Source organism: Ascaphus truei, chromosome 7 (assembly GCF_040206685.1).
Source record: "Ascaphus truei isolate aAscTru1 chromosome 7, aAscTru1.hap1, whole genome shotgun sequence".
Lineage (NCBI taxonomy): Eukaryota > Metazoa > Chordata > Amphibia > Anura > Ascaphidae > Ascaphus > Ascaphus truei.
Genome location: NC_134489.1, coordinates 111712438 through 111732888, shown reverse-complemented (window position 1 = coordinate 111732888; position 20451 = coordinate 111712438). Strand labels below are relative to the sequence as shown.

Genomic DNA, 20451 nt, shown 5'->3' with positions numbered 1-20451 from the left:
TTTATATCGCGTTACTCCCGTGTTTAGGAGCGGGGGATCCTTTATATCGCGTTACTCCCGTGTTTAAGAGCGGGGGATCCTTTATATCTCGTTACTCCCGTGTTTAGGAGAGGGGGGTCCTTTATATTTCGTTACTCCCGTGTTTAGGAGAGGGGGATCCTTTATATCGCGTTACTCCCGAGTTTAGGAGAGAGGGGATCATTTATAGCTCTTGACACTGTTTAGGAGAGGGGGTCCTTTATATTGCGTTACTCCCTGTGTTTAAAGGGCAGTGTGCTGAGAATACAGAGAGAGGATCTTTTATTACAAATTGTCCTTTCTGCCTTATAAAGCAATATAGTAAATATATATATATCTCTCACACACACATATACATACAACGCGGTGCTTGGGGTCCAAAGAATCACATCGCGATATAAGCGGATCGCGTTAGAAAATTCTAGCCATAACCTTATACGTGCTACAGTATCAATTTCGTATGTCTCGTTTTTGCGCACAAGACTTGCACCCCTGAGGGGTTCCGTGTCCGCCGGAGAGGGAGAGCTGGGATAACTCTCCCAGCTGTCCCAGGCCCGGTGGGGCTGCGGCACCCACCACACAGGAGTGACCCGGCAGCTGACTCCTCTCCCTGCTTCTCTCCCTGCTCCTCTCCCTGCTGTCAGCTTCCGGATGACAGGGGGAGAGAAGAAAATCGGCGTGAGAGCCATCGTGTTAAGAAGATCTGCATGCTACTGTATTTACTGTATGTATATCACGTGTTCAGAAGAAGAAATCCACGTTGCTTGCGAAAATTGGGAGCCACACTTGCATCGCGTTATAAGCGGATTCGCGTTAATACGGGGTTGAGCTGTATATAGACACACACACCAGAGAAACGCTCGCTCCAATTATATCCGTGTGAGATAGTATGTACAATATATTGTATCCCCAAACTACCAATGGAAGATATTAAAACGCAAAATGAAGAGATACAGAGAGAAAATAACAATAAATCACTAAAAAATACCACATAATGCCATAAAAGACCAATATATTCTAGCAGTATATACTGCAATTTGAATATGGGAACAATAAACTGTCCGTCACGCTTTGAGGAAGTAGTTTGCATGTCCGTGTGTAGTACACGATCGGTATAGAGACTCCAAGGTTCCCGCGTGTCTGAATTGGCAGTACAGTATACTGAGACTCCAAGGTTCCGTGTGGCAGGGGATTGGCAGTACAGTATACTGAGACTCCAAGGTTCCGTGTGGCAGGGGATTGGCAGTACAGTATACTGAGACTCCAAGGTTCCGTGTGGCATGGGATTGGCAGTACAGTATACTGAGACTCCAAGGTTCCGTGTGGCAGGGAATTGGCAGTACATTATACTGAGACTCCAAGGTTCCGTGTGGCAGGGGATTGGCAGTACAGTATACTGAGACTCCAAGGTTCCGTGTGGCAGGGGATTGGCAGTACAGTATACTGAGACTCCAAGGTTCCGTGTGGCAGGGGATTGGCAGTACAGTATACTGAGACTCCAAGGTTCCGTGTGGCATGGGATTGGCAGTACAGTATACTGAGACTCCAAGGTTCCCGTGCGTGGCAGGGAATTGGCAGTACAGTATACTGAGACTCCAAGGTTCTGTGTGGCAGGGGATTGGCAGTACAGTATACTGAGACTCCAAGGTTCTGTGTGGCAGGGGATTGGCAGTACAGTATACTGAGACTCCATGGTTCCATGTGGCAGGGGATTGGCAGTACAGTATACTGAGACTCCATGGTTCCGTGTGGCAGGGGATTGGCAGTACAGTATACTGAGACTCCAAGGTTCCGTGTGGCAGGGCATTGGCAGTACATTATACTGAGACTCCAAGGTTCCGTGTGACAGGGGATTGGCAGTACCGTGTACTGAGACTCCAAGGTTCCGTGTGGCAGGGGATTGGCAGTACCGTGTAGATCCTGGTGGGATCCTTATTCTGTACTGCTGCTAAGTGCCTGGGAACCCTGTGTGCCTAAACCCTTTATTATAATGCACCTGTGCTCCAAAAATCTAGTACCCAGCGTTCTAGTGGTACGTCCCACTTATTGTGGCACAGACACAAAACGACACACATGACATGGGGGATTGGGCAGTTAATCCCGCCCTTGACCATAATGGTCTCCTTGTTGGGAAAGGAAATTAACTTGTTATCCACATTGAAGTGATGCACTTTCTTCTGCCATATCTGTAACCCCAAAGATGTTTTAATCTACTCGGTGCTGTCATACGTTGTATACTTCTTTTTTGTACATGACCGGTGCGCTGCTGGGCAGATGGGAGCCTGAAATGTGTCACATAATAAAATGCTCCAATCTTTAGTCAAAATCTTTTGGTTAGGACAGTCCCCCCCTCCCCCTTCCCTAGCGGGCTACCTCACGGTAGTTCTCCGGGTAAGTGGTACGTATCGTCCAAACACTAGATACGAGTGGTCCTGATCTTTCCTATCTACCATAGTCCACTGAATCTCCTACAGTCTGCGATACTACACTTCCATCAAGCGAGAACGCATCTGCCACTATCAAAGCCCGATTGTGTTTGTCTCTGCCCCGGGGATGTCTGTCTGGGCCAACCAAGGCGTCCAGACTTTTACAAAATTGACACCAGTGTCATTACCTAAACTTGTTAATTTTTCCATCTGGCGCACAAACCAAATTCTGTTCCTGATCTCGGGGATCGATGGAATTTCGATTTGTTGGCATAATGCTGCGATCTCGCCCCTTGTTGCTGTTGCAACATGAGCAATCCGTTGATTACCTGTTTTGGATTGGCCGTTGTTGGTCTATTTAGGAGAAACAGCCACGGGTCTTGTGGGATTGTGAGGTCAAAAATCCTCTGAAGCCAATCTCTAATCTTCTCCCAGATAGGGATAATCCGCGGCCAGGACCACAGGGATATGTAAAGGGTCAGCGGGCTCTCCGCACTGTCAAGTCCACAGCGGGGAGTATCCTTGTACTAAGCTAGATAACTTTAGTGGGGTGAGATACCACCTCATTAAAACTTTATATGCGTTCTCCTTCAATGTCGTGCTTATCGAGCTCTTGGCTGCCGCTGTGACTAGTTTTGTCCATTCCTCATCTAAAACCTCTCCCAGATCTGCTTCCCACTGTGCCATACAACTGAATTTTTGGTTCACCTCAGGTCCTGAACCGATCTTTTCTCTGTACATCTGCGATGTGAGACCGCTGGTGTCTGTCTCTGAGACCGCTAGTGTCTGTCTCTGAGACCGCTGGTGTCTGCCTCTGAGACCGCTAGTGTCTGTCTATGAGACCGCTGGTGTCTGTCTCTGAGACCGCTAGTGTCTGTCTCTGAGACCGCTGGTGTCTGTCTCTGAGACAGAGCTTTTCGAATGTAGTTAACTGAGGGCGCGGGGCATGTTTATTGTAAAATGCTCTGATCTGGGGGCATCTAAAGAATTGCGGGTGGGAATGTCTTTATCTGATCTAATTTGGTCGAATGATTTGATGCCTTTATTTCCCTCCAGATCTATGAAAGCCTTTTTGTTTCCAGATTAAAAAGTCACTACTATTCACCCATGGATCAAAGTCTAGAGTACCCCACAACGGGGTCACCAATGTGTCTTGTGGTCAAAGTGTATTTACATTTAGAGGCCCCCCAAATTGCCAGTGAGGATAGCGGGATGTTACCCGGTCGGTGTGTTGATTTGTGCAGCCAGATTAGGTTGTTTAACTCCAATGTGGCGCAAACGTCTCTCTCTCCAACGCTGGCTTTTCTGCCGTTGGGAAGTTTGGCGCAATTGCGCCGCTTTATGGTAGGACAGGCACGGTGCCGCCAGCCCCCCGACCCCCGCCAATGGCATTTTTGTTAAAATGTTTCCCTTTGCTCGTTTTTTTTTACCTTCCCATATAAATGTGGAGATCACAGACTGAAGCGAGAGTATATCTTCCAGTCTCCGCGGCACCGGTAATGTCTGAAACAGCGCCCGCGTTTTAACGCGGAATCGGAGGTTTCAATTCTTCCATCGGTTGGAGTTGCTAAAGTTTTATAGTATTGCTGTGTGAAGCAATTAGTAGCGGTATCCTGCCGCAGGTGTCACTGCTATCCACTGCGGTACCAGCGACTGCTATCCACTGCGGTACCAGCGACTGCTATCCACTGCGGTACCAGTGACTGCTATCCACTGCGGTACCAGTGACTGCTATCCACTGCGGTACCAGTGATTGCTATCCACTGCGGTACCAGCGATTGCTATCCACTGCGGTACCAGTGACTGCTATCCACTGCGGTACCAGTGACTGCTATCCACTGCGGTACCAGGGACTGCTATCCACTGCGGTACCAGTGATTGCTATCCACTGCGGTACCAGTGACTGCTATCCACTGCGGTACCAGGGACTGTTATCCACTGCGGTACCAGCGATTGCTATCCACTGCGGTACCAGCGATTGCTATCCACTGCGGTACCAGTGACTGCTATCCACTGCGGGACCAGTGACTGCTATCCACTGCGGTACCAGTGACTGCTATCCACTGCGGGACCAGTGACTGCTATCCACTGCGGTACCAGCGACTGCTATCCACTGCGGTACCAGTGATTGCTATCCACTGCGGTACCAGTGACTGCTATCCACTGCGGTACCAGTGATTGCTATCCACTGCGGTACCAGTGACTGCTATCCACTGCGGTACCAGGGACTGCTATCCACTGCGGTACCAGTGATTGCTATCCACTGCGGTACCAGTGATTGCTATCCACTGCGGTACCAGTGACTGCTATCCACTGCGGTACCAGCGATTGCTATCCACTGCGGGACCAGTGACTGCTATCCACTGCGGGACCAGTGACTGCTATCCACTGCGGGACCAGTGACTGCTATCCACTGCGGGACCAGTGACTGCTATCCACTGCGGTACCAGTGACTGCTATCCACTGCGGTACCAGTGTCTGCTATCCACTGCGGTACCAGTGACTGCTATCCACTGCGGTACCAGTGACTGCTATCCACTGCGGTACCAGTGACTGCTATCCACTGCTGTACCAGTGACTGCTATCCACTGCGGTACCAGTGACTGCTATCCACTGCGGTACCAGTGACTGCTATCCACTGCGGTACCAGTGACTGCTATCCACTGCGGTACCAGTGACTTGCTATCCACTGCGGTACCAGTGACTGCTATCCACTGCGGTACCAGTGACTGCTATCCACTGCGGTACCAGTGACTGCTATCCACTGCGGTACCAGTGACTGCTATCCACTGCGGTACCAGTGACTGCTATCCACTGCGGTACCAGTGACTGCTATCCACTGCGGTACCAGTGTCTGCTATCCACTGCGGTACCAGCGACTGCTATCCACTGCGGTACCAGCGATTGCTATCCACTGCGGTACCAGCGACTGCTATCCACTGCGGTACCGGTGACTGCTATCCACTGCGGGACCGGTGACTGCTATCCACTGCGGTACCGGTGACTGCTATCCACTGCGGTACCGGTGACTGCTATCCACTGCGGTACCGGTGACTGCTATCCACTGCGGTACCAGTAATTGCTTTCCACTGCGGTACCAGCGACTGCTATCCACTGCGGTACCAGCGATTGCTATCCACTGCGGTACCAGTGCGCTGCTGGGCAAATGGGAGCCTGAAACGTGTCACATAATAAAATGCTCCAATCTTTAGTCAAAATCTTTTGGTTAGGACAGTACCCCCTCTCCCTTCCCCAGCGGGCTACCTCGCGGTAGTTCTCCGGGTAAGTGGTACGTATCGTCCAAACACTAGATACCAGTGGTCCTGATCTTTCCTATCTACCATAGTCCATGGAATCTCCTACAGTCTGCGATACTACACATCCATCAAGCGAGAACGCATCTGCCACTATCAAAGCCCGATTGTGTTTGTCTCTGCCCCGGGGATGTCTGTCTGGGCCAACCAAGGCGTCCAGACTTTTACAAAATTGACACCAGAGTCATTACCTAAACTTGTTAATTTTTCCATCTGGCGCACAAACCAAATTCTGTTCCTGATCTCGGGGATCGATGGAATTTCGATTTGTTGGCATAATGCTGCGATCTCGCCCCTTGTTGCTGTTGCAACATGAGCAATCCGTTGATTACCTGTTTTGGATTGGCCGTTGGTGGTCTATTTAGGAGAAACAGCCACGGGTCTTGTGGGATTGTGAGGTCAAAAATCCTCTGAAGCCAATCTCTAATCTTCTCCCAGATAGGGATAATCCGCGGCCAGGACCACAGGGATATGTAAAGGGTCAGCGGGCTCTCCGCACTGTCTAGGGCACAGCGGGGAGTATCCTTGTACTAAGCTAGATAACTTTAGTGGGGTGAGATACCACCTCATTAAAACTTTATATGCGTTCTCCTTCAATGTCGTGCTTATCGAGCTCTTGGCTGCCGCTGTGACTAGTTTTGTCCATTCCTCATCTAAAACCTCTCCCAGATCTGCTTCCCACTGTGCCATACAACTGAATTTTTGGTTCACCTCAGGTCCTGAACCGATCTTTTTTCTGTACATCTGCGATGTGAGACCGCTGGTGTCTGTCTCTGAGACCGCTGGTGTCTGTCTCTGAGACCGCTGGTGTCTGTCTCTGAGACCGCTGGTGTCTGTCTCTGAGACCGCTGGTGTCTGTCTCTGAGACCGCTGGTGTCTGTCTCTGAGACCGCTGGTGTCTGTCTCTGAGACCGCTGGTGTCTCTCTCTGAGACAGAGCTTTTCGAATGTAGTTAGCTGAGGGCGCGGGGCATGTTTATTGTAAAATGCTCTGATCTGGGGGCATCTAAAGAATTGCGGGTGGGAATGTCTTTATCTGATCTAATTTGGTCGAATGATTTGATGCCTTTATTTCCCTCCAGATCTATGAAAGCCTTTTTGTTTCCAGATTAAAAAGTCACTACTATTCACCCATGGATCAAAGTCTAGATTACCCCACAACGGGGTCACCAATGTGTCTTGTGGTCAAAGTGCATTTACATTTAGAGGCCCCCCAAATTGCCAGTGAGGATAGCGGGATGTTACCCGGTCGGTGTGTTGATTTGTGCAGCCAGATTAGGTTGTTTAACTCCAATGTGGCGCAAACGTCTCTCTCTCCGACGCTGGGCTTGTCTGCCGTTGGGAAGTTTGGCGCAATTGCGCTGCTTTATAGTGGGACAGCAGGCGCGGTGCCGCCAGCCCCCCGACCCCCGCCAATGGCATTTTTGTTAAAATGTTTCCCTTTGCTCGTTTTTTTTAACCTTCCCATATAAATTTGGAGATCACAGACTGAAGCGAGAGTATATCTTCCAGTCTCCGCGGCACCGGTAATGTCTGAAACAGCGCCCGCGTTTTAACGCGGAATCGGAGGTTTCAATTCTTCCATCGGTTGGAGTTGCTAAAGTTTTATAGTATTGCTGTGTGAAGCAATTAGTAGCGGTATCCTGCCGCAGGTGTCACTGCTATCCACTGCGGTACCAGTGATCCACTGCGGTACCAGTGACTGCTATCCACTGCGGTACCAGTGATCCACTGCGGTACCAGTGACTGCTATCCACTGCGGTACCAGTGACTGCTATCCACTGCGGTACCAGTGACTGCTATCCACTGCGGTACCAGTGACTGCTATCCACTGCGGTACCAGTGACTGCTATCCACTGCGGTACCAGTGACTGCTATCCACTGCGGTACCAGTGACTGCTATCCACTGCGGTACCAGTGACTGCTATCCACTGCGGTACCAGTGACTGCTATCCACTGCGGTACCAGTGACTGCTATCCACTGCGGTACCAGTGACTGCTATCCACTGCGGTACCAGTGACTGCTATCCACTGCGGTACCAGTGACTGCTATCCACTGCGGTACCAGTGACTGCTATCCACTGCGGTACCAGTGACTGCTATCCACTGCGGTACCAGTGACTGCTATCCACTGCGGTACCAGTGACTGCTATCCACTGCGGTACCAGTGACTGCTATCCACTGCGGTACCAGTGACTGCTATCCACTGCGGTACCAGTGACTGCTATCCACTGCGGTACCAGTGACTGCTATCCACTGCGGTACCAGTGACTGCTATCCACTGCGGTACCAGTGACTGCTATCCACTGCGGTACCAGTGACTGCTATCCACTGCGGTACCAGTGACTGCTATCCACTGCGGTACCAGCGATTTGCTATCCACTGCGGTACCAGCGACTGCTATCCACTGCGGTACCAGCGACTGCTATCCACTGCGGTACCAGTGACTGCTATCCACCGCGGTACCAGTGACTGCTATCCACTGCGGTACCAGTGATTCATGCTATACACTGCGGTACCAGTGATTCATGCTATACACTGCGGTACCAGTGATTCATGCTATACACTGCGGTACCAGTGATTCATGCTATACACTGCGGTACCAGTGATTCATGCTATACACTGCGGTACCAGTGATTCATACTATACACTGCGGTACCAGTGATTCATACTATACACTGCGGTTCCAGTGATTCATACTATACACTGCGGTTCCAGTGATTCATACTATACACTGCGGTACCAGTGATTCATACTATACACTGCGGTACCAGTGATTCATACTATACACTGCGGTACCAGTGACTGCTATCCACTGCGGTACCAGTGATTCATGCTATACACTGCGGTACCAGTGATTCATGCTATACACTGCGGTACCAGTGATTCATGCTATACACTGCGGTACCAGTGATTCATACTATACACTGCGGTACCAGTGATTCATGCTACTGTATACACTGCTTGCTATACACTGCTCCCCTCTCCGGTACCAGTGATTCATGCTATACACTGCTTGCTATACACTGCTTGCTATACACTGCTCCCCTCTCTGTTACCAGATGATGTCCCGGGCAGAGGGTCAGCAGAGGGATCTGATGCGCTGTATTGAGGGTCTCCCTGCAGCCGGTCACCTCCGTTCCCTGGATCAGGACCTCCTGATGCTTAAAGCGACGTCCACAGCGACGCTGAACTGTCTGAACGACTGCTTCCATATCCTACACCAGCAGCACGCATCCCTGCAGCAGCGCATCCTGCCTCACGGTATGTCTGACATGTGGGGTCTGAGTGATGCACACATGCCTGTGCGTATAATAATGCGTGTGCAGATGTACGAGCACACGCACACACCTTGTATTTGTTAGTTTATCTCCCTGCACACTGCGTTGTTCTGCCGGCTGTCAGGATAATCTGGTTGGGTGTAACTGACCAGCACCTCTGCCCCTGCCCTCCCCCACCCCCCTTCTCCTCTCTCCCACCCCCTTCTCCTCTCTCCCACCCCCTCTTCTCCTCTCTCCCACCCCCTCTTCTCCTCTCCCACCCCCCCTTCTCTCCCACCCCCTCTTCTCCTCTCCCACCCCCCCTTCTCCTCTCCCACCCCCCCTTCTCCTCTCCCCCCCCCTTCTCCTCTCCCCCCCCTTCTCCTCTCCCCCCCCCCCCCCTTCTCCTCTCCCCCCCTTCTCCTCTCCCCCTCCCCCCCCTCTCTGCCTGTATTGTTTAACGTGAGGCTTCAGCATGGGGGGAATATGCAGTAATCGGCCTGTCTGTAAACGGCGCCATTAAACTTTAAGTAGAAAGCGGCTGCGTTTAGCGAGCTCTGCCCCAGGCCGGAGCTCTGTGTGCCTCCGAAGTCTTTAATATGAGAATGGAATATTTGAATAATTTATTAAGGAAGAGGACTGATGGGTTCGTTATTGTGGGAGGTAACCAGAGCCGGGTTAGTTGTGGGGGGTAACCAGAGCCGGGTTAGTTGTGGGGGGTAACCAGAGCCGGGTTAATCAGCGGCTGATTAGGTCACCGTTCCCAGGTGCGGTGTGTCTGTCTGATCTGCACGCTGCGTGTTTCTCTCCCACCTGGGTAACGCTGCTTGGTATCCGTGCGTCTGTCTGCACCGTGTCCCTGCGGCACCTGGGGATAATAGTGAGTGTTCCTTTGCAGAACGGGTCACTTTCCGCCCCCCTGCAGTGTCACTTTACACCTCTGTATCAGTTTCTCCCACAACACTGACAGGTGCTGCAGAAGGGCGCCAGCCAATCGCATTGCGGCATGCTAATTATTGGGAGAAGGTGTTGCCCCGGCCGCGCCTCCCTGATCTGCAGACATGTCCGACAGCCGATCTCGCTCCGGGATATCTCTAGCTTTTAATGAGCGCTCGCTCCGGGATATCTCTAGCTTTTAATGAGCGCTCCTCTCCCCCGCTCCTCTCCCCCGCTCGCTTTGGGATATCTCTAGCTTTTAATGAGCGCTCCTCTCCCCCGCTCGCTCAGGGATATCTCTAGCTTTTAATGAGCGCTCACTCTGGGATATCTCTAGCTTTTAATGAGCGCTCACTCCGGGATATCTCTAGCTTTTAATGAGCGCTCACTCCGGGATATCTCTAACTTTTAATGAGCGCTCACTCTGGGATATCTCTAGCTTTTAATGAGCGCTCACTCCGGGATATCTCTAGCTTTTAATGAGCGCTCACTCCGGGATATCTCTAGCTTTTAATGAGCGCTCACTCCGGGATATCTCTAGCTTTTAATGAGCGCTCACTCCGGGATATCTCTAACTTTTAATGAGCGCTCACTCTGGGATATCTCTAGCTTTTAATGAGCGCTCACTCCGGGATATCTCTAGCTTTTAATGAGCGCTCACTCCGGGATATCTCTAGCTTTTAATGAGCGCTCCTCTCCCCCCGCTCCTCTCCCCCGCTCGCTCCGGGATATCTCTAGCTTTTAATGAGCGCTCCTCTCCCCCGCTCGCTCTGGTTTATGAGCAGACTTCAGTGCAAAATTCCTTTTGCTTCAGAGACGGCGATCAGCTGGCTGGAGCCAAAGATCCTGCTGCCCGACCACCTGAAGAATGGAGAGGACCCGAACATCAGAGCCGACGATAACAAGGAGGAGGACTCGCTGGGGGAGAAGCAGGAGGGGTCAGAGAGCAGCCAGCTGACCAGGGTAAGGTCCTGTGTGCAGGGGAGAAGCAGGAGGGGTCAGAGAGCAGCCAGCTGACCAGGGTAAGGTCCTGTGTGCAGGGGAGAAGCAGGAGGGGTCGGAGAGCAGCCAGCTGACCAGGGTAAGGTCCTGTGTGCAGGGGAGAAGCAGGAGGGGTCAGAGAGCAGCCAGCTGAACAGGGTAAGGTCCTGTGTGCAGGGGAGAAGCAGGAGGGGTCGGAGAGCAGCCAGGTGACCAGGGTAAGGTCCTGTGTGCAGGGGAGAAGCAGGAGGGGTCAGAGAGCAGCCAGCTGACCAGGGTAAGGTCCTGTGTGCAGGGGAGAAGCAGGAGGGGTCAGAGAGCAGCCAGCTGACCAGGGTAAGGTCCTGTGTCCGATAAGTGCCTGTTACCCGCTGCAAACAAACATTTACTTTACAGAGAAGCTCATCAGGGCTGAGTGTCTGTCGCCCCGTAGTGTCTGTCGCCCCGTAGTGTCTGTCGCCCCGTAGTGTCTGTCGCCCCGTAGTGTCTGTCGCCCCGTAGTGTCTGTCGCCCCGTAGTGTCTGTCGCCCCGTAGTGTCTGTCGCCCCGTAGTGGCTGTCGCCCCGTAGTGGCTGTCGCCCCGTAGTGGCTGTCGCCCCGTAGTGGCTGTCGCTCCGTAGTGTCTGTCGCTCCGTAGTGTCTGTCGCCCCGTAGTGTCTGTCGCCCCGTAGTGGCTGTCGCCCCGTAGTGTCTGTCGCCCCGTAGTGTCTGTCGCCCCGTAGTGTCTGTCGCCCCGTAGTGTCTGTCGCCCCGTAGTGTCTGTCGCCCCGTAGTGTCTGTCGCCCCGTAGTGTCTGTCGCCCCGTAGTGTCTGTCGCCCCGTAGTGTCTGTCGCCCCGTAGTGGCTGTCGCCCCGTAGTGGCTGTCGCCCCGTAGTGGCTGTCGCCCCGTAGTGGCTGTCGCCCCGTAGTGGCTGTCGCCCCGTAGTGGCTGTCACCCCGCTTCAGGAGAGGCAAACTGGTGTAAATACTCTGTAATGTCACTTGTTAAACAGGACCCACAAGGGGTAGTGTCCCAGGGGGGTGAGGGGGGGGCTCAGGACCCACAAGGGGTAGTGTCCCAGGGGGGTGAGGGGGGGGGGGCTCAGGACCCACAAGGGGTAGTGTCCCAGGGGGGTGAGGGGGGGGGCTCAGGACCCACAAGGGGTAGTGTCCCAGGGGGGTGAGGGGGGAGGGCTCAGGACCCACAAGGGGTAGTGTCCCAGGGGGGTGAGGGGGGGGGCTCAGGACCCACAAGGGGTAGTGTCCCAGGGGGGTGAGGGGGGGGGCTCAGGACCCACAAGGGGTAGTGTCCCAGGGGGGTGAGGGGGGGGCTCAGGACCCACAAGGGGTAGTGTCCCAGGGGGGTGAGGGGGGGGGGGCTCAGGACCCACAAGGGGTAGTGTCCCAGGGGGGTGAGGGGGGGGGGCTCAGGACCCACAAGGGGTAGTGTCCCAGGGGGGTGAGGGGGGGGCTCAGGACCCACAAGGGGTAGTGTCCCAGGGGGGTGAGGGGGGGGGGCTCAGGACCCACAAGGGGTAGTGTCCCAGGGGGGTGAGGGGGGGGGGGTGAGGGACCCACAAGGGGTAGTGTCCCAGGGGGGTGAGGGGGGGGGGCTCAGGACCCACAAGGGGTAGTGTCCCAGGGGGGTGAGGGGGGGGGGGCTCAGGACCCACAAGGGGTAGTGTCCCAGGGGGGTGAGGGGGGGGGGGCTCAGGACCCACAAGGGGTAGTGTCCCAGGGGGGTGAGGGGGGGGGGGCTCAGGACCCACAAGGGGTAGTGTCCCAGGGGGGTGAGGGGGGGGGGGCTCAGGACCCACAAGGGGTAGTGTCCCAGGGGGGTGAGGGGGGGGGGGGCTCAGGACCCACAAGGGGTAGTGTCCCAGGGGGGTGAGGGGGGGGGCTCAGGACCCACAAGGGGTAGTGTCCCAGGGGGGTGAGGGGGGGGGGGGGCTCAGGACCCACAAGGGGTAGTGTCCCTGGGGGGTGAGGGGGGGGGGGGGCTCAGGACCCACAAGGGGTAGTGTCCCAGGGGGGTGAGGTGAGGGGGGGGGGGCTCAGGACCCACAAGGGGTAGTGTCCCAGGGGGGTGAGGGGGGGGGGCTCAGGACCCACAAGGGGTAGTGTCCCAGGGGGGTGAGGGGGGGGGCTCAGGACCCACAAGGGGTAGTGTCCCAGGGGGGTGAGGGGGGGGGCTCAGGACCCACAAGGGGTAGTGTCCCAGGGGGGTGAGGGGGGGGGCTCAGGACCCACAAGGGGTAGTGTCCCAGGGGGGTGAGGGGGGGGGCTCAGGACCCACAAGGGGTAGTGTCCCTGGGGGGTGAGGGGGGGGGGCTCAGGACCCACAAGGGGTAGTGTCCCAGGGGGGTGAGGGGGGGGGCTCAGGACCCACAAGGGGTAGTGTCCCAGGGGGGTGAGGGGGGGGGCTCAGGACCCACAAGGGGTAGTGTCCCAGGGGGGTGAGGGGGGGGGGCTCAGGACCCACAAGGGGTAGTGTCCCAGGGGGGTGAGGGGGGGGGGCTCAGGACCCACAAGGGGTAGTGTCCCTGGGGGGTGAGGGGGGGGGGGGGCTCAGGACCCACAAGGGGTAGTGTCCCTGGGGGTGAGGGGGGGGGGGGGCTCAGGACCCACAAGGGGTAGTGTCCCAGGGGGGTGAGGGGGGGGGGGGCTCAGGACCCACAAGGGGTAGTGTCCCAGGGGGGTGAGGGGGGGGCTCAGGACCCACAAGGGGTAGTGTCCCAGGGGGGTGAGGGGGGGGGGCTCAGGACCCACAAGGGGTAGTGTCCCAGGGGGGTGAGGGGGGGGCTCAGGACCCACAAGGGGTAGTGTCCCAGGGGGGTGAGGGGGGGGGGGCTCAGGACCCACAAGGGGTAGTGTCCCTGGGGGGTGAGGGGGGGGGGCTCAGGACCCACAAGGGGTAGTGTCCCAGGGGGTGAGGTGAGGGGGGGGGGCTCAGGACCCACAAGGGGTAGTGTCCCAGGGGGGTGAGGGGGGGGGGCTCAGGACCCACAAGGGGTAGTGTCCCTGGGGGGTGAGGGGGGGGGGGGGGCTCAGGACCCACAAGGGGTAGTGTCCCAGGGGGGTGAGGGGGGGGGGGGCTCAGGACCCACAAGGGGTAGTGTCCCAGGGGGGTGAGGGGGGGGGGGCTCAGGACCCACAAGGGGTAGTGTCCCAGGGGGGTGAGGTGAGGGGGGGGGGGGGCTCAGGACCCACAAGGGGTAGTGTCCCAGGGGGGTGAGGGGGGGGGGCTCAGGACCCACAAGGGGTAGTGTCCCAGGGGGGTGAGGGGGGGGGGGGGCTCAGGACCCACAAGGGGTAGTGTCCCAGGGGGGTGAGGGGGGGGGGCTCAGGACCCACAAGGGGTAGTGTCCCAGGGGGGTGAGGGGGGGGGGCTCAGGACCCACAAGGGGTAGTGTCCCAGGGGGGTGAGGGGGGGGGGGGCTCAGGACCCACAAGGGGTAGTGTCCCAGGGGGGTGAGGGGGGGGGGGGCTCAGGACCCACAAGGGTAGTGTCCCAGGGGGGTGAGGGGGGGGGGGCTCAGGACCCACAAGGGGTAGTGTCCCAGGGGGGTGAGGGGGGGGGGCTCAGGACCCACAAGGGGTAGTGTCCCAGGGGGGTGAGGGGGGGGCTCAGGACCCACAAGGGGTAGTGTCCCAGGGGGGTGAGGGGGGGGGGGCTCAGGACCCACAAGGGGTAGTGTCCCTGGGGGGGTGAGGGGGGGGGGCTCAGGACCCACAAGGGGTAGTGTCCCAGGGGGGTGAGGTGAGGGGGGGGGGGCTCAGGACCCACAAGGGGTAGTGTCCCAGGGGGGTGAGGGGGGGGGGCTCAGGACCCACAAGGGGTAGTGTCCCTGGGGGGTGAGGGGGGGGGGGGGCTCAGGACCCACAAGGGGTAGTGTCCCAGGGGGTGAGGTGAGGGGGGGGGGGCTCAGGACCCACAAGGGGTAGTGTCCCAGGGGGGTGAGGGGGGGGGGCTCAGGACCCACAAGGGGTAGTGTCCCTGGGGGGTGAGGGGGGGGGGGGGGCTCAGGACCCACAAGGGGTAGTGTCCCAGGGGGGTGAGGGGGGGGGGCTCAGGACCCACAAGGGGTAGTGTCCCAGGGGGGTGAGGTGAGGGGGGGGGGGGCTCAGGACCCACAAGGGGTAGTGTCCCAGGGGGGTGAGGGGGGGGGGCTCAGGACCCACAAGGGGTAGTGTCCCAGGGGGGTGAGGGGGGGGGGGGCTCAGGACCCACAAGGGGTAGTGTCCCAGGGGGGTGAGGGGGGGGGGCTCAGGACCCACAAGGGGTAGTGTCCCAGGGGGGTGAGGGGGGGGGGCTCAGGACCCACAAGGGGTAGTGTCCCAGGGGGGTGAGGGGGGGGGGGGCTCAGGACCCACAAGGGGTAGTGTCCCAGGGGGGTGAGGGGGGGGGGGGCTCAGGACCCACAAGGGGTAGTGTCCCAGGGGGGGTGAGGGGGGGGGGGGGCTCAGGACCCACAAGGGGTAGTGTCCCAGGGGGGTGAGGGGGGGGGGGGCTCAGGACCCACAAGGGGTAGTGTCCCAGGGGGGTGAGGGGGGGGGGCTCAGGACCCACAAGGGGTAGTGTCCCAGGGGGGTGAGGGGGGGGCTCAGGACCCACAAGGGGTAGTGTCCCAGGGGGGTGAGGGGGGGGGGGGCTCAGGACCCACAAGGGGTAGTGTCCCTGGGGGGTGAGGGGGGGGGGCTCAGGACCCACAAGGGGTAGTGTCCCAGGGGGGTGAGGTGAGGGGGGGGGGGCTCAGGACCCACAAGGGGTAGTGTCCCAGGGGGGTGAGGGGGGGGGGCTCAGGACCCACAAGGGGTAGTGTCCCTGGGGGGTGAGGGGGGGGGGGGGCTCAGGACCCACAAGGGGTAGTGTCCCAGGGGGGTGAGGGGGGGGGGGGCTCAGGACCCACAAGGGGTAGTGTCCCAGGGGGGTGAGGTGAGGGGGGGGGGGGCTCAGGACCCACAAGGGGTAGTGTCCCAGGGGGGTGAGGGGGGGGGGCTCAGGACCCACAAGGGGTAGTGTCCCAGGGGGGTGAGGGGGGGGGGGCTCAGGACCCACAAGGGGTAGTGTCCCAGGGGGGTGAGGGGGGGGGGCTCAGGACCCACAAGGGGTAGTGTCCCAGGGGGTGAGGGGGGGGGGCTCAGGACCCACAAGGGGTAGTGTCCCAGGGGGGTGAGGGGGGGGGGGCTCAGGACCCACAAGGGGTAGTGTCCCAGAGGGGTGAGGGGGGGGGGGGCTCAGGACCCACAAGGGGTAGTGTCCCAGGGGGGTGAGGGGGGGGGGCTCAGGACCCACAAGGGGTAGTGTCCCAGGGGGGTGAGGGGGGGGGGCTCAGGACCCACAAGGGGTAGTGTCCCAGGGGGGTGAGGGGGGGGGCTCAGGACCCACAAGGGGCAGTGTCCCAGGGGGGTGAGGGGGGGGGCTCAGGACCCACAAGGGGCAGTGTCCCAGGGGGGTGAGGGGGGGGGCTCAGGACCCACAAGGGGTAGTGTCCCAGGGGGGTGAGGAGGGGTGGGCTCAGGACCCACAAGGGGTAGTGTCCCAGGGGGGTGAGGGGGGGGGGGCTCAGGACCCACAAGGGGCAGTGTCCCAGGGGGGTGAGGGGGGGGGGGGCTCAGGACCCACAAGGGGTAGTGTCCCAGGGGGGTGAGGGGGGGGGGGGGGGCTCAGGACCCACAATGGGTAGTGTCCCAGGGGGGGTGAGGGGGGGGGGCTCAGGACCCACAAGGGGCAGTGTCCCAGGGGGGTGAGGGGGGGGGGGGGGCTCAGGACCCACAAGGGGTAGTGTCCCAGGGTTTCAGGACCCAGTTTCTACCTCGTTGTGCAACAGAGGGCTGCTTATCACACAGCTGTATTGGGGGTAAACTTCCCACTCTCCATGTTTCACTGTATAGTGATATGGAGTATTTCTTCACACCTCCATCCTCCTAAAGACATATATTTATGGTGAGTAAAAAAAGTGACAAAACCCCTCCACAGCAAAGCAAATAGCAAATGTAAATATAACTGTATGCTCATCTGCATGTCTTAGGCAGGTCTGCAACCCCGCCTTTCCCCATTATCACCCAGCACACAGCACTTCCAGTGCAGCAAGGGATTCTGGGAAATGACATGCAAATGAGCACACAGTGCCACTTTTTGCTTCAAAACCATTAACATGGTTCCCTATAGGCTTAAGCTTGCTGCATGGTTACAGCTGTGAGCACAGCCAGGGTTAAGATACATAGCCAGTAAACCTACCCACAGACAGCCGTGTGTGTGTGTGTGTGTGTGTGTGTGTGTGTGTGTGTGTGTGTGTGTGTGTGTGTGTGTGTGTGTGTGTGTGTGTGTGCACACATATACACACTGTGCGGGGTGGCCAGTGTCCCCCAGTAATAAGCTGTACAGAAAGGGTCACAGTAAATCGGGGTGATGAGACGGGCTCTCGGGGTTCTCACTCTTTTACAGCCCTAGTAAGGGTTTCCATGTACTGTAAGCCTCCCTAACTCTGAAGGAGATATTTATTTATACAGTGTTTTCCCAGGAAGTAACAGTGCGAGTTACCTCTCGTTTTCAGGCATGTCCTGGGCACCGAGTTATGATGACGGATAAATGGTTGCCGATACATAGTTGCATTAAGTGAGCGGCGTTATACATTATATACAAGACATTGCATGCACAGTAAGTGCTGAGCGCAGGTAAATTCACCGGAGCACTGTGGGTTCTCTGGCACCAGATCGGCCTCCCAGTGTGAGCGGGCCCAATCCATGACAGGTCTATACAGGGCGGTGTTGTGAGGTTACCTTATTCTGTGCTCTGCACAGTGTCTGTCCGTGCGAGTGACGGCACCCTGCCTCACCCACTCTAGCTGTGGCCTCAGGGTGCTGTATGCCGCTGCCTGCATGTTGAAGCACTTTCATCACATCGTAAACACCAGAGCAGGAAGTGTCTGCTAGGAATGCACCTACTGTACGTGCTGTGCTCCCCCATTCCTAGCCCAGCTTTTACCGTGTGTGTATATGTATTCATGTATACCACTGAATATGCATTCAGGATTGTACCAGACTGTACGTGCTGTACTCCCCCATTCCTAGCCCAGCTTTTACCGTGTGTGTATATGTATTCATGTATACCACTGAATATGCATTCAGGATTGTACTAGACTGTACAGGACAACGGAACCCTCGTCTGCAGAGCTCACAGTTTATTGCCTCCTGGGGCACAGGGAGAATGAAACTTTTCCAAGGGCACAGGATGTTGGCACCGAGCTTGCTTCTCTGTTTACCAGCTGGCGGCTTGTCTCAGATGGAATACTTTCCCTGCCACCTGACATGCACAGCATGGTTTAGCAGTATTTAGCAGATCTCTCCCGTGGATACCGATCAGTGCGGGTGAAATTGCTGTTTTTCTGTTTGCGTTCAGTTTTCCTCCGTTCGGTATCAGCCCCCCGAAGCAGAACGTATTCGATATTACCGGAGATTGGGTCTCCCGCCTGCAGCTGTCACTTCACAACGCTTAGAAATACATCAGATTATGAAACGCAGCAAAGTAAAAATAACTCCGGGGGGGAACAGGACCGCGAGCTTTTACCGCGCAGCAGTTAGTGTTTTCTGTGACGAGGATGTGTGCTGCGGCGAGATTAATAACGCACAGCATCAAAATGCATGGGAGGGGAATGGTCATTTAATGACTTTATGGCCTATACCAGCAGGGGTATGTGGGCCGTATCCGGCCAGTTATATAGAGCACCGGGTCAAATCAATTCCACGGTGTCTTTCATTGAGTGGCGGTGCCTTGGCCACGTGTCTCTCTGACATCTCAGGACTGTCGCCCGCAGGAACCGGAAGAGATAGACTCAGAGGACGAGCTGGAGGACACGTGCGACCTCACAGAGGACGAGCTGGGAGCCGTGGAGGAGCAGCGGAGCATCATCCTGCACCTGCTATCTCAGCTCAAGCTCGGCATGGACCTAACCCGGGTAAACCGCGGGGCGCGCCGGACGCTGGAATTAGCTGTGTTATATCCTGCAGCGCTGTATAATACCGGGCTCTGTGTTATATATCCTGCAGCGCTGTATAATACCGGGCTCTGTGTTATATATCCTGCAGCGCTGTATAATACCGGGCTCTGTGTTATATATCCTGCAGCGCTGTATAATACCGGGCTCTGTGTTATATCCTGCAGCGCTGTATAATACCGGGCTCTGTGTTATATATCCTGCAGCGCTGTATAATACCGGGCTCTGTGTTATATATCCTGCAGCGCTGTATAATACCGGGCTCTGTGTTATATCCTGCAGCGCTGTATAATACCGGGATCTGTGTTATATATCCTGCAGCGCTGTATAATACCGGGATCTGTGTTATATATCCTGCAGCGCTGTATAATACCGGGCTCTGTGTTATATATCCTGCAGCGCTGTATAATATCGGCCTCTGTGTTATATATCCTGCAGCGCTGTATAATACCGGGCTCTGTGTTATATCCTGCAGCGCTGTATAATACCGGGCTCTGTGTTATATATCCTGCAGCGCTGTATAATATCGGGCTCTGTGTTATATATCCTGCAGCGCTGTATAATACCGGGCTCTGTGTTATATCCTGCAGCGCTGTATAATACCGGGCTCTGTGTTATATATCCTGCAGCGCTGTATAATATCGGGCTCTGTGTTATATATCCTGCAGCGCTGTATAATACCGGGCTCTGTGTTATATATCCTGCAGCGCTGTATAATATCGGGCTCTGTGTTATATATCCTGCAGCGCTGTATAATACCGGGCTCTGTGTTATATATCCTGCAGCGCTGTATAATACCGGGCTCTGTGTTATATATCCTGCAGCGCTGTATAATACCGGGCTCTGTGTTATATATCCTGCAGCGCTGTATAATACCGGGCTCTGTGTTATATATCCTGCAGCGCTGTATAATACCGGGCTCTGTGTTATATCCTGCAGCGCTGTATAATATCGGGCTCTGTGTTATATCCTGCAGCGCTGTATAATACGGGCTCTGTGTTATATATCCTGCAGCGCTGTATAATACCGGGCTCTGTTATATATCCTGCAGCGCTGTATAATACCGGGCTCTGTGTTATATCCTGCAGCGCTGTATAATACCGGGCTCTGTGTTATATATCCTGCAGCGCTGTATAATACCGGGCTCTGTGTTATATATCCTGCAGCGCTGTATAATATCGGGCTCTGTGTTATATATCCTGCAGCGCTGTATAATACCGGGCTCTGTGTTATATCCTGCAGCGCTGTATAATATCGGGCTCTGTGTTATATATCCTGCAGCGCTGTATAATACCGGCTCTGTGTTATATATCCTGCAGCGCTGTATAATACCGGGCTCTGTTATATATCCTGCAGCGCTGTATAATACCGGGCTCTGTGTTATATCCTGCAGCGCTGTATAATACCGGGCTCTGTGTTATATATCCTGCAGCGCTGTATAATACCGGGCTCTGTGTTATATATCCTGCAGCGCTGTATAATATCGGGCTCTGTGTTATATATCCTGCAGCGCTGTATAATATCGGGCTCTGTGTTATAT

The 20451-nt window shown here is 56.2% G+C and overlaps 1 protein-coding gene across 2 annotated transcripts in view; it reads left to right on the top strand.

Annotated features, from left to right (window-relative positions):
- OSBPL11 (oxysterol binding protein like 11) overlaps positions 1 to 20451 on the top strand; it is a 64318-nt gene that overhangs the window by 25708 nt on the left and 18159 nt on the right. For both annotated transcript variants that reach the window (XM_075609911.1, XM_075609910.1), the window contains exons 6-8: positions 8820 to 9021; positions 10768 to 10916; positions 18732 to 18872. In XM_075609911.1, the coding sequence (XP_075466026.1) occupies positions 8820 to 9021; positions 10768 to 10916; positions 18732 to 18872 (492 nt within the window). The remainder of the gene's footprint in view (positions 1 to 8819; positions 9022 to 10767; positions 10917 to 18731; positions 18873 to 20451) is intronic.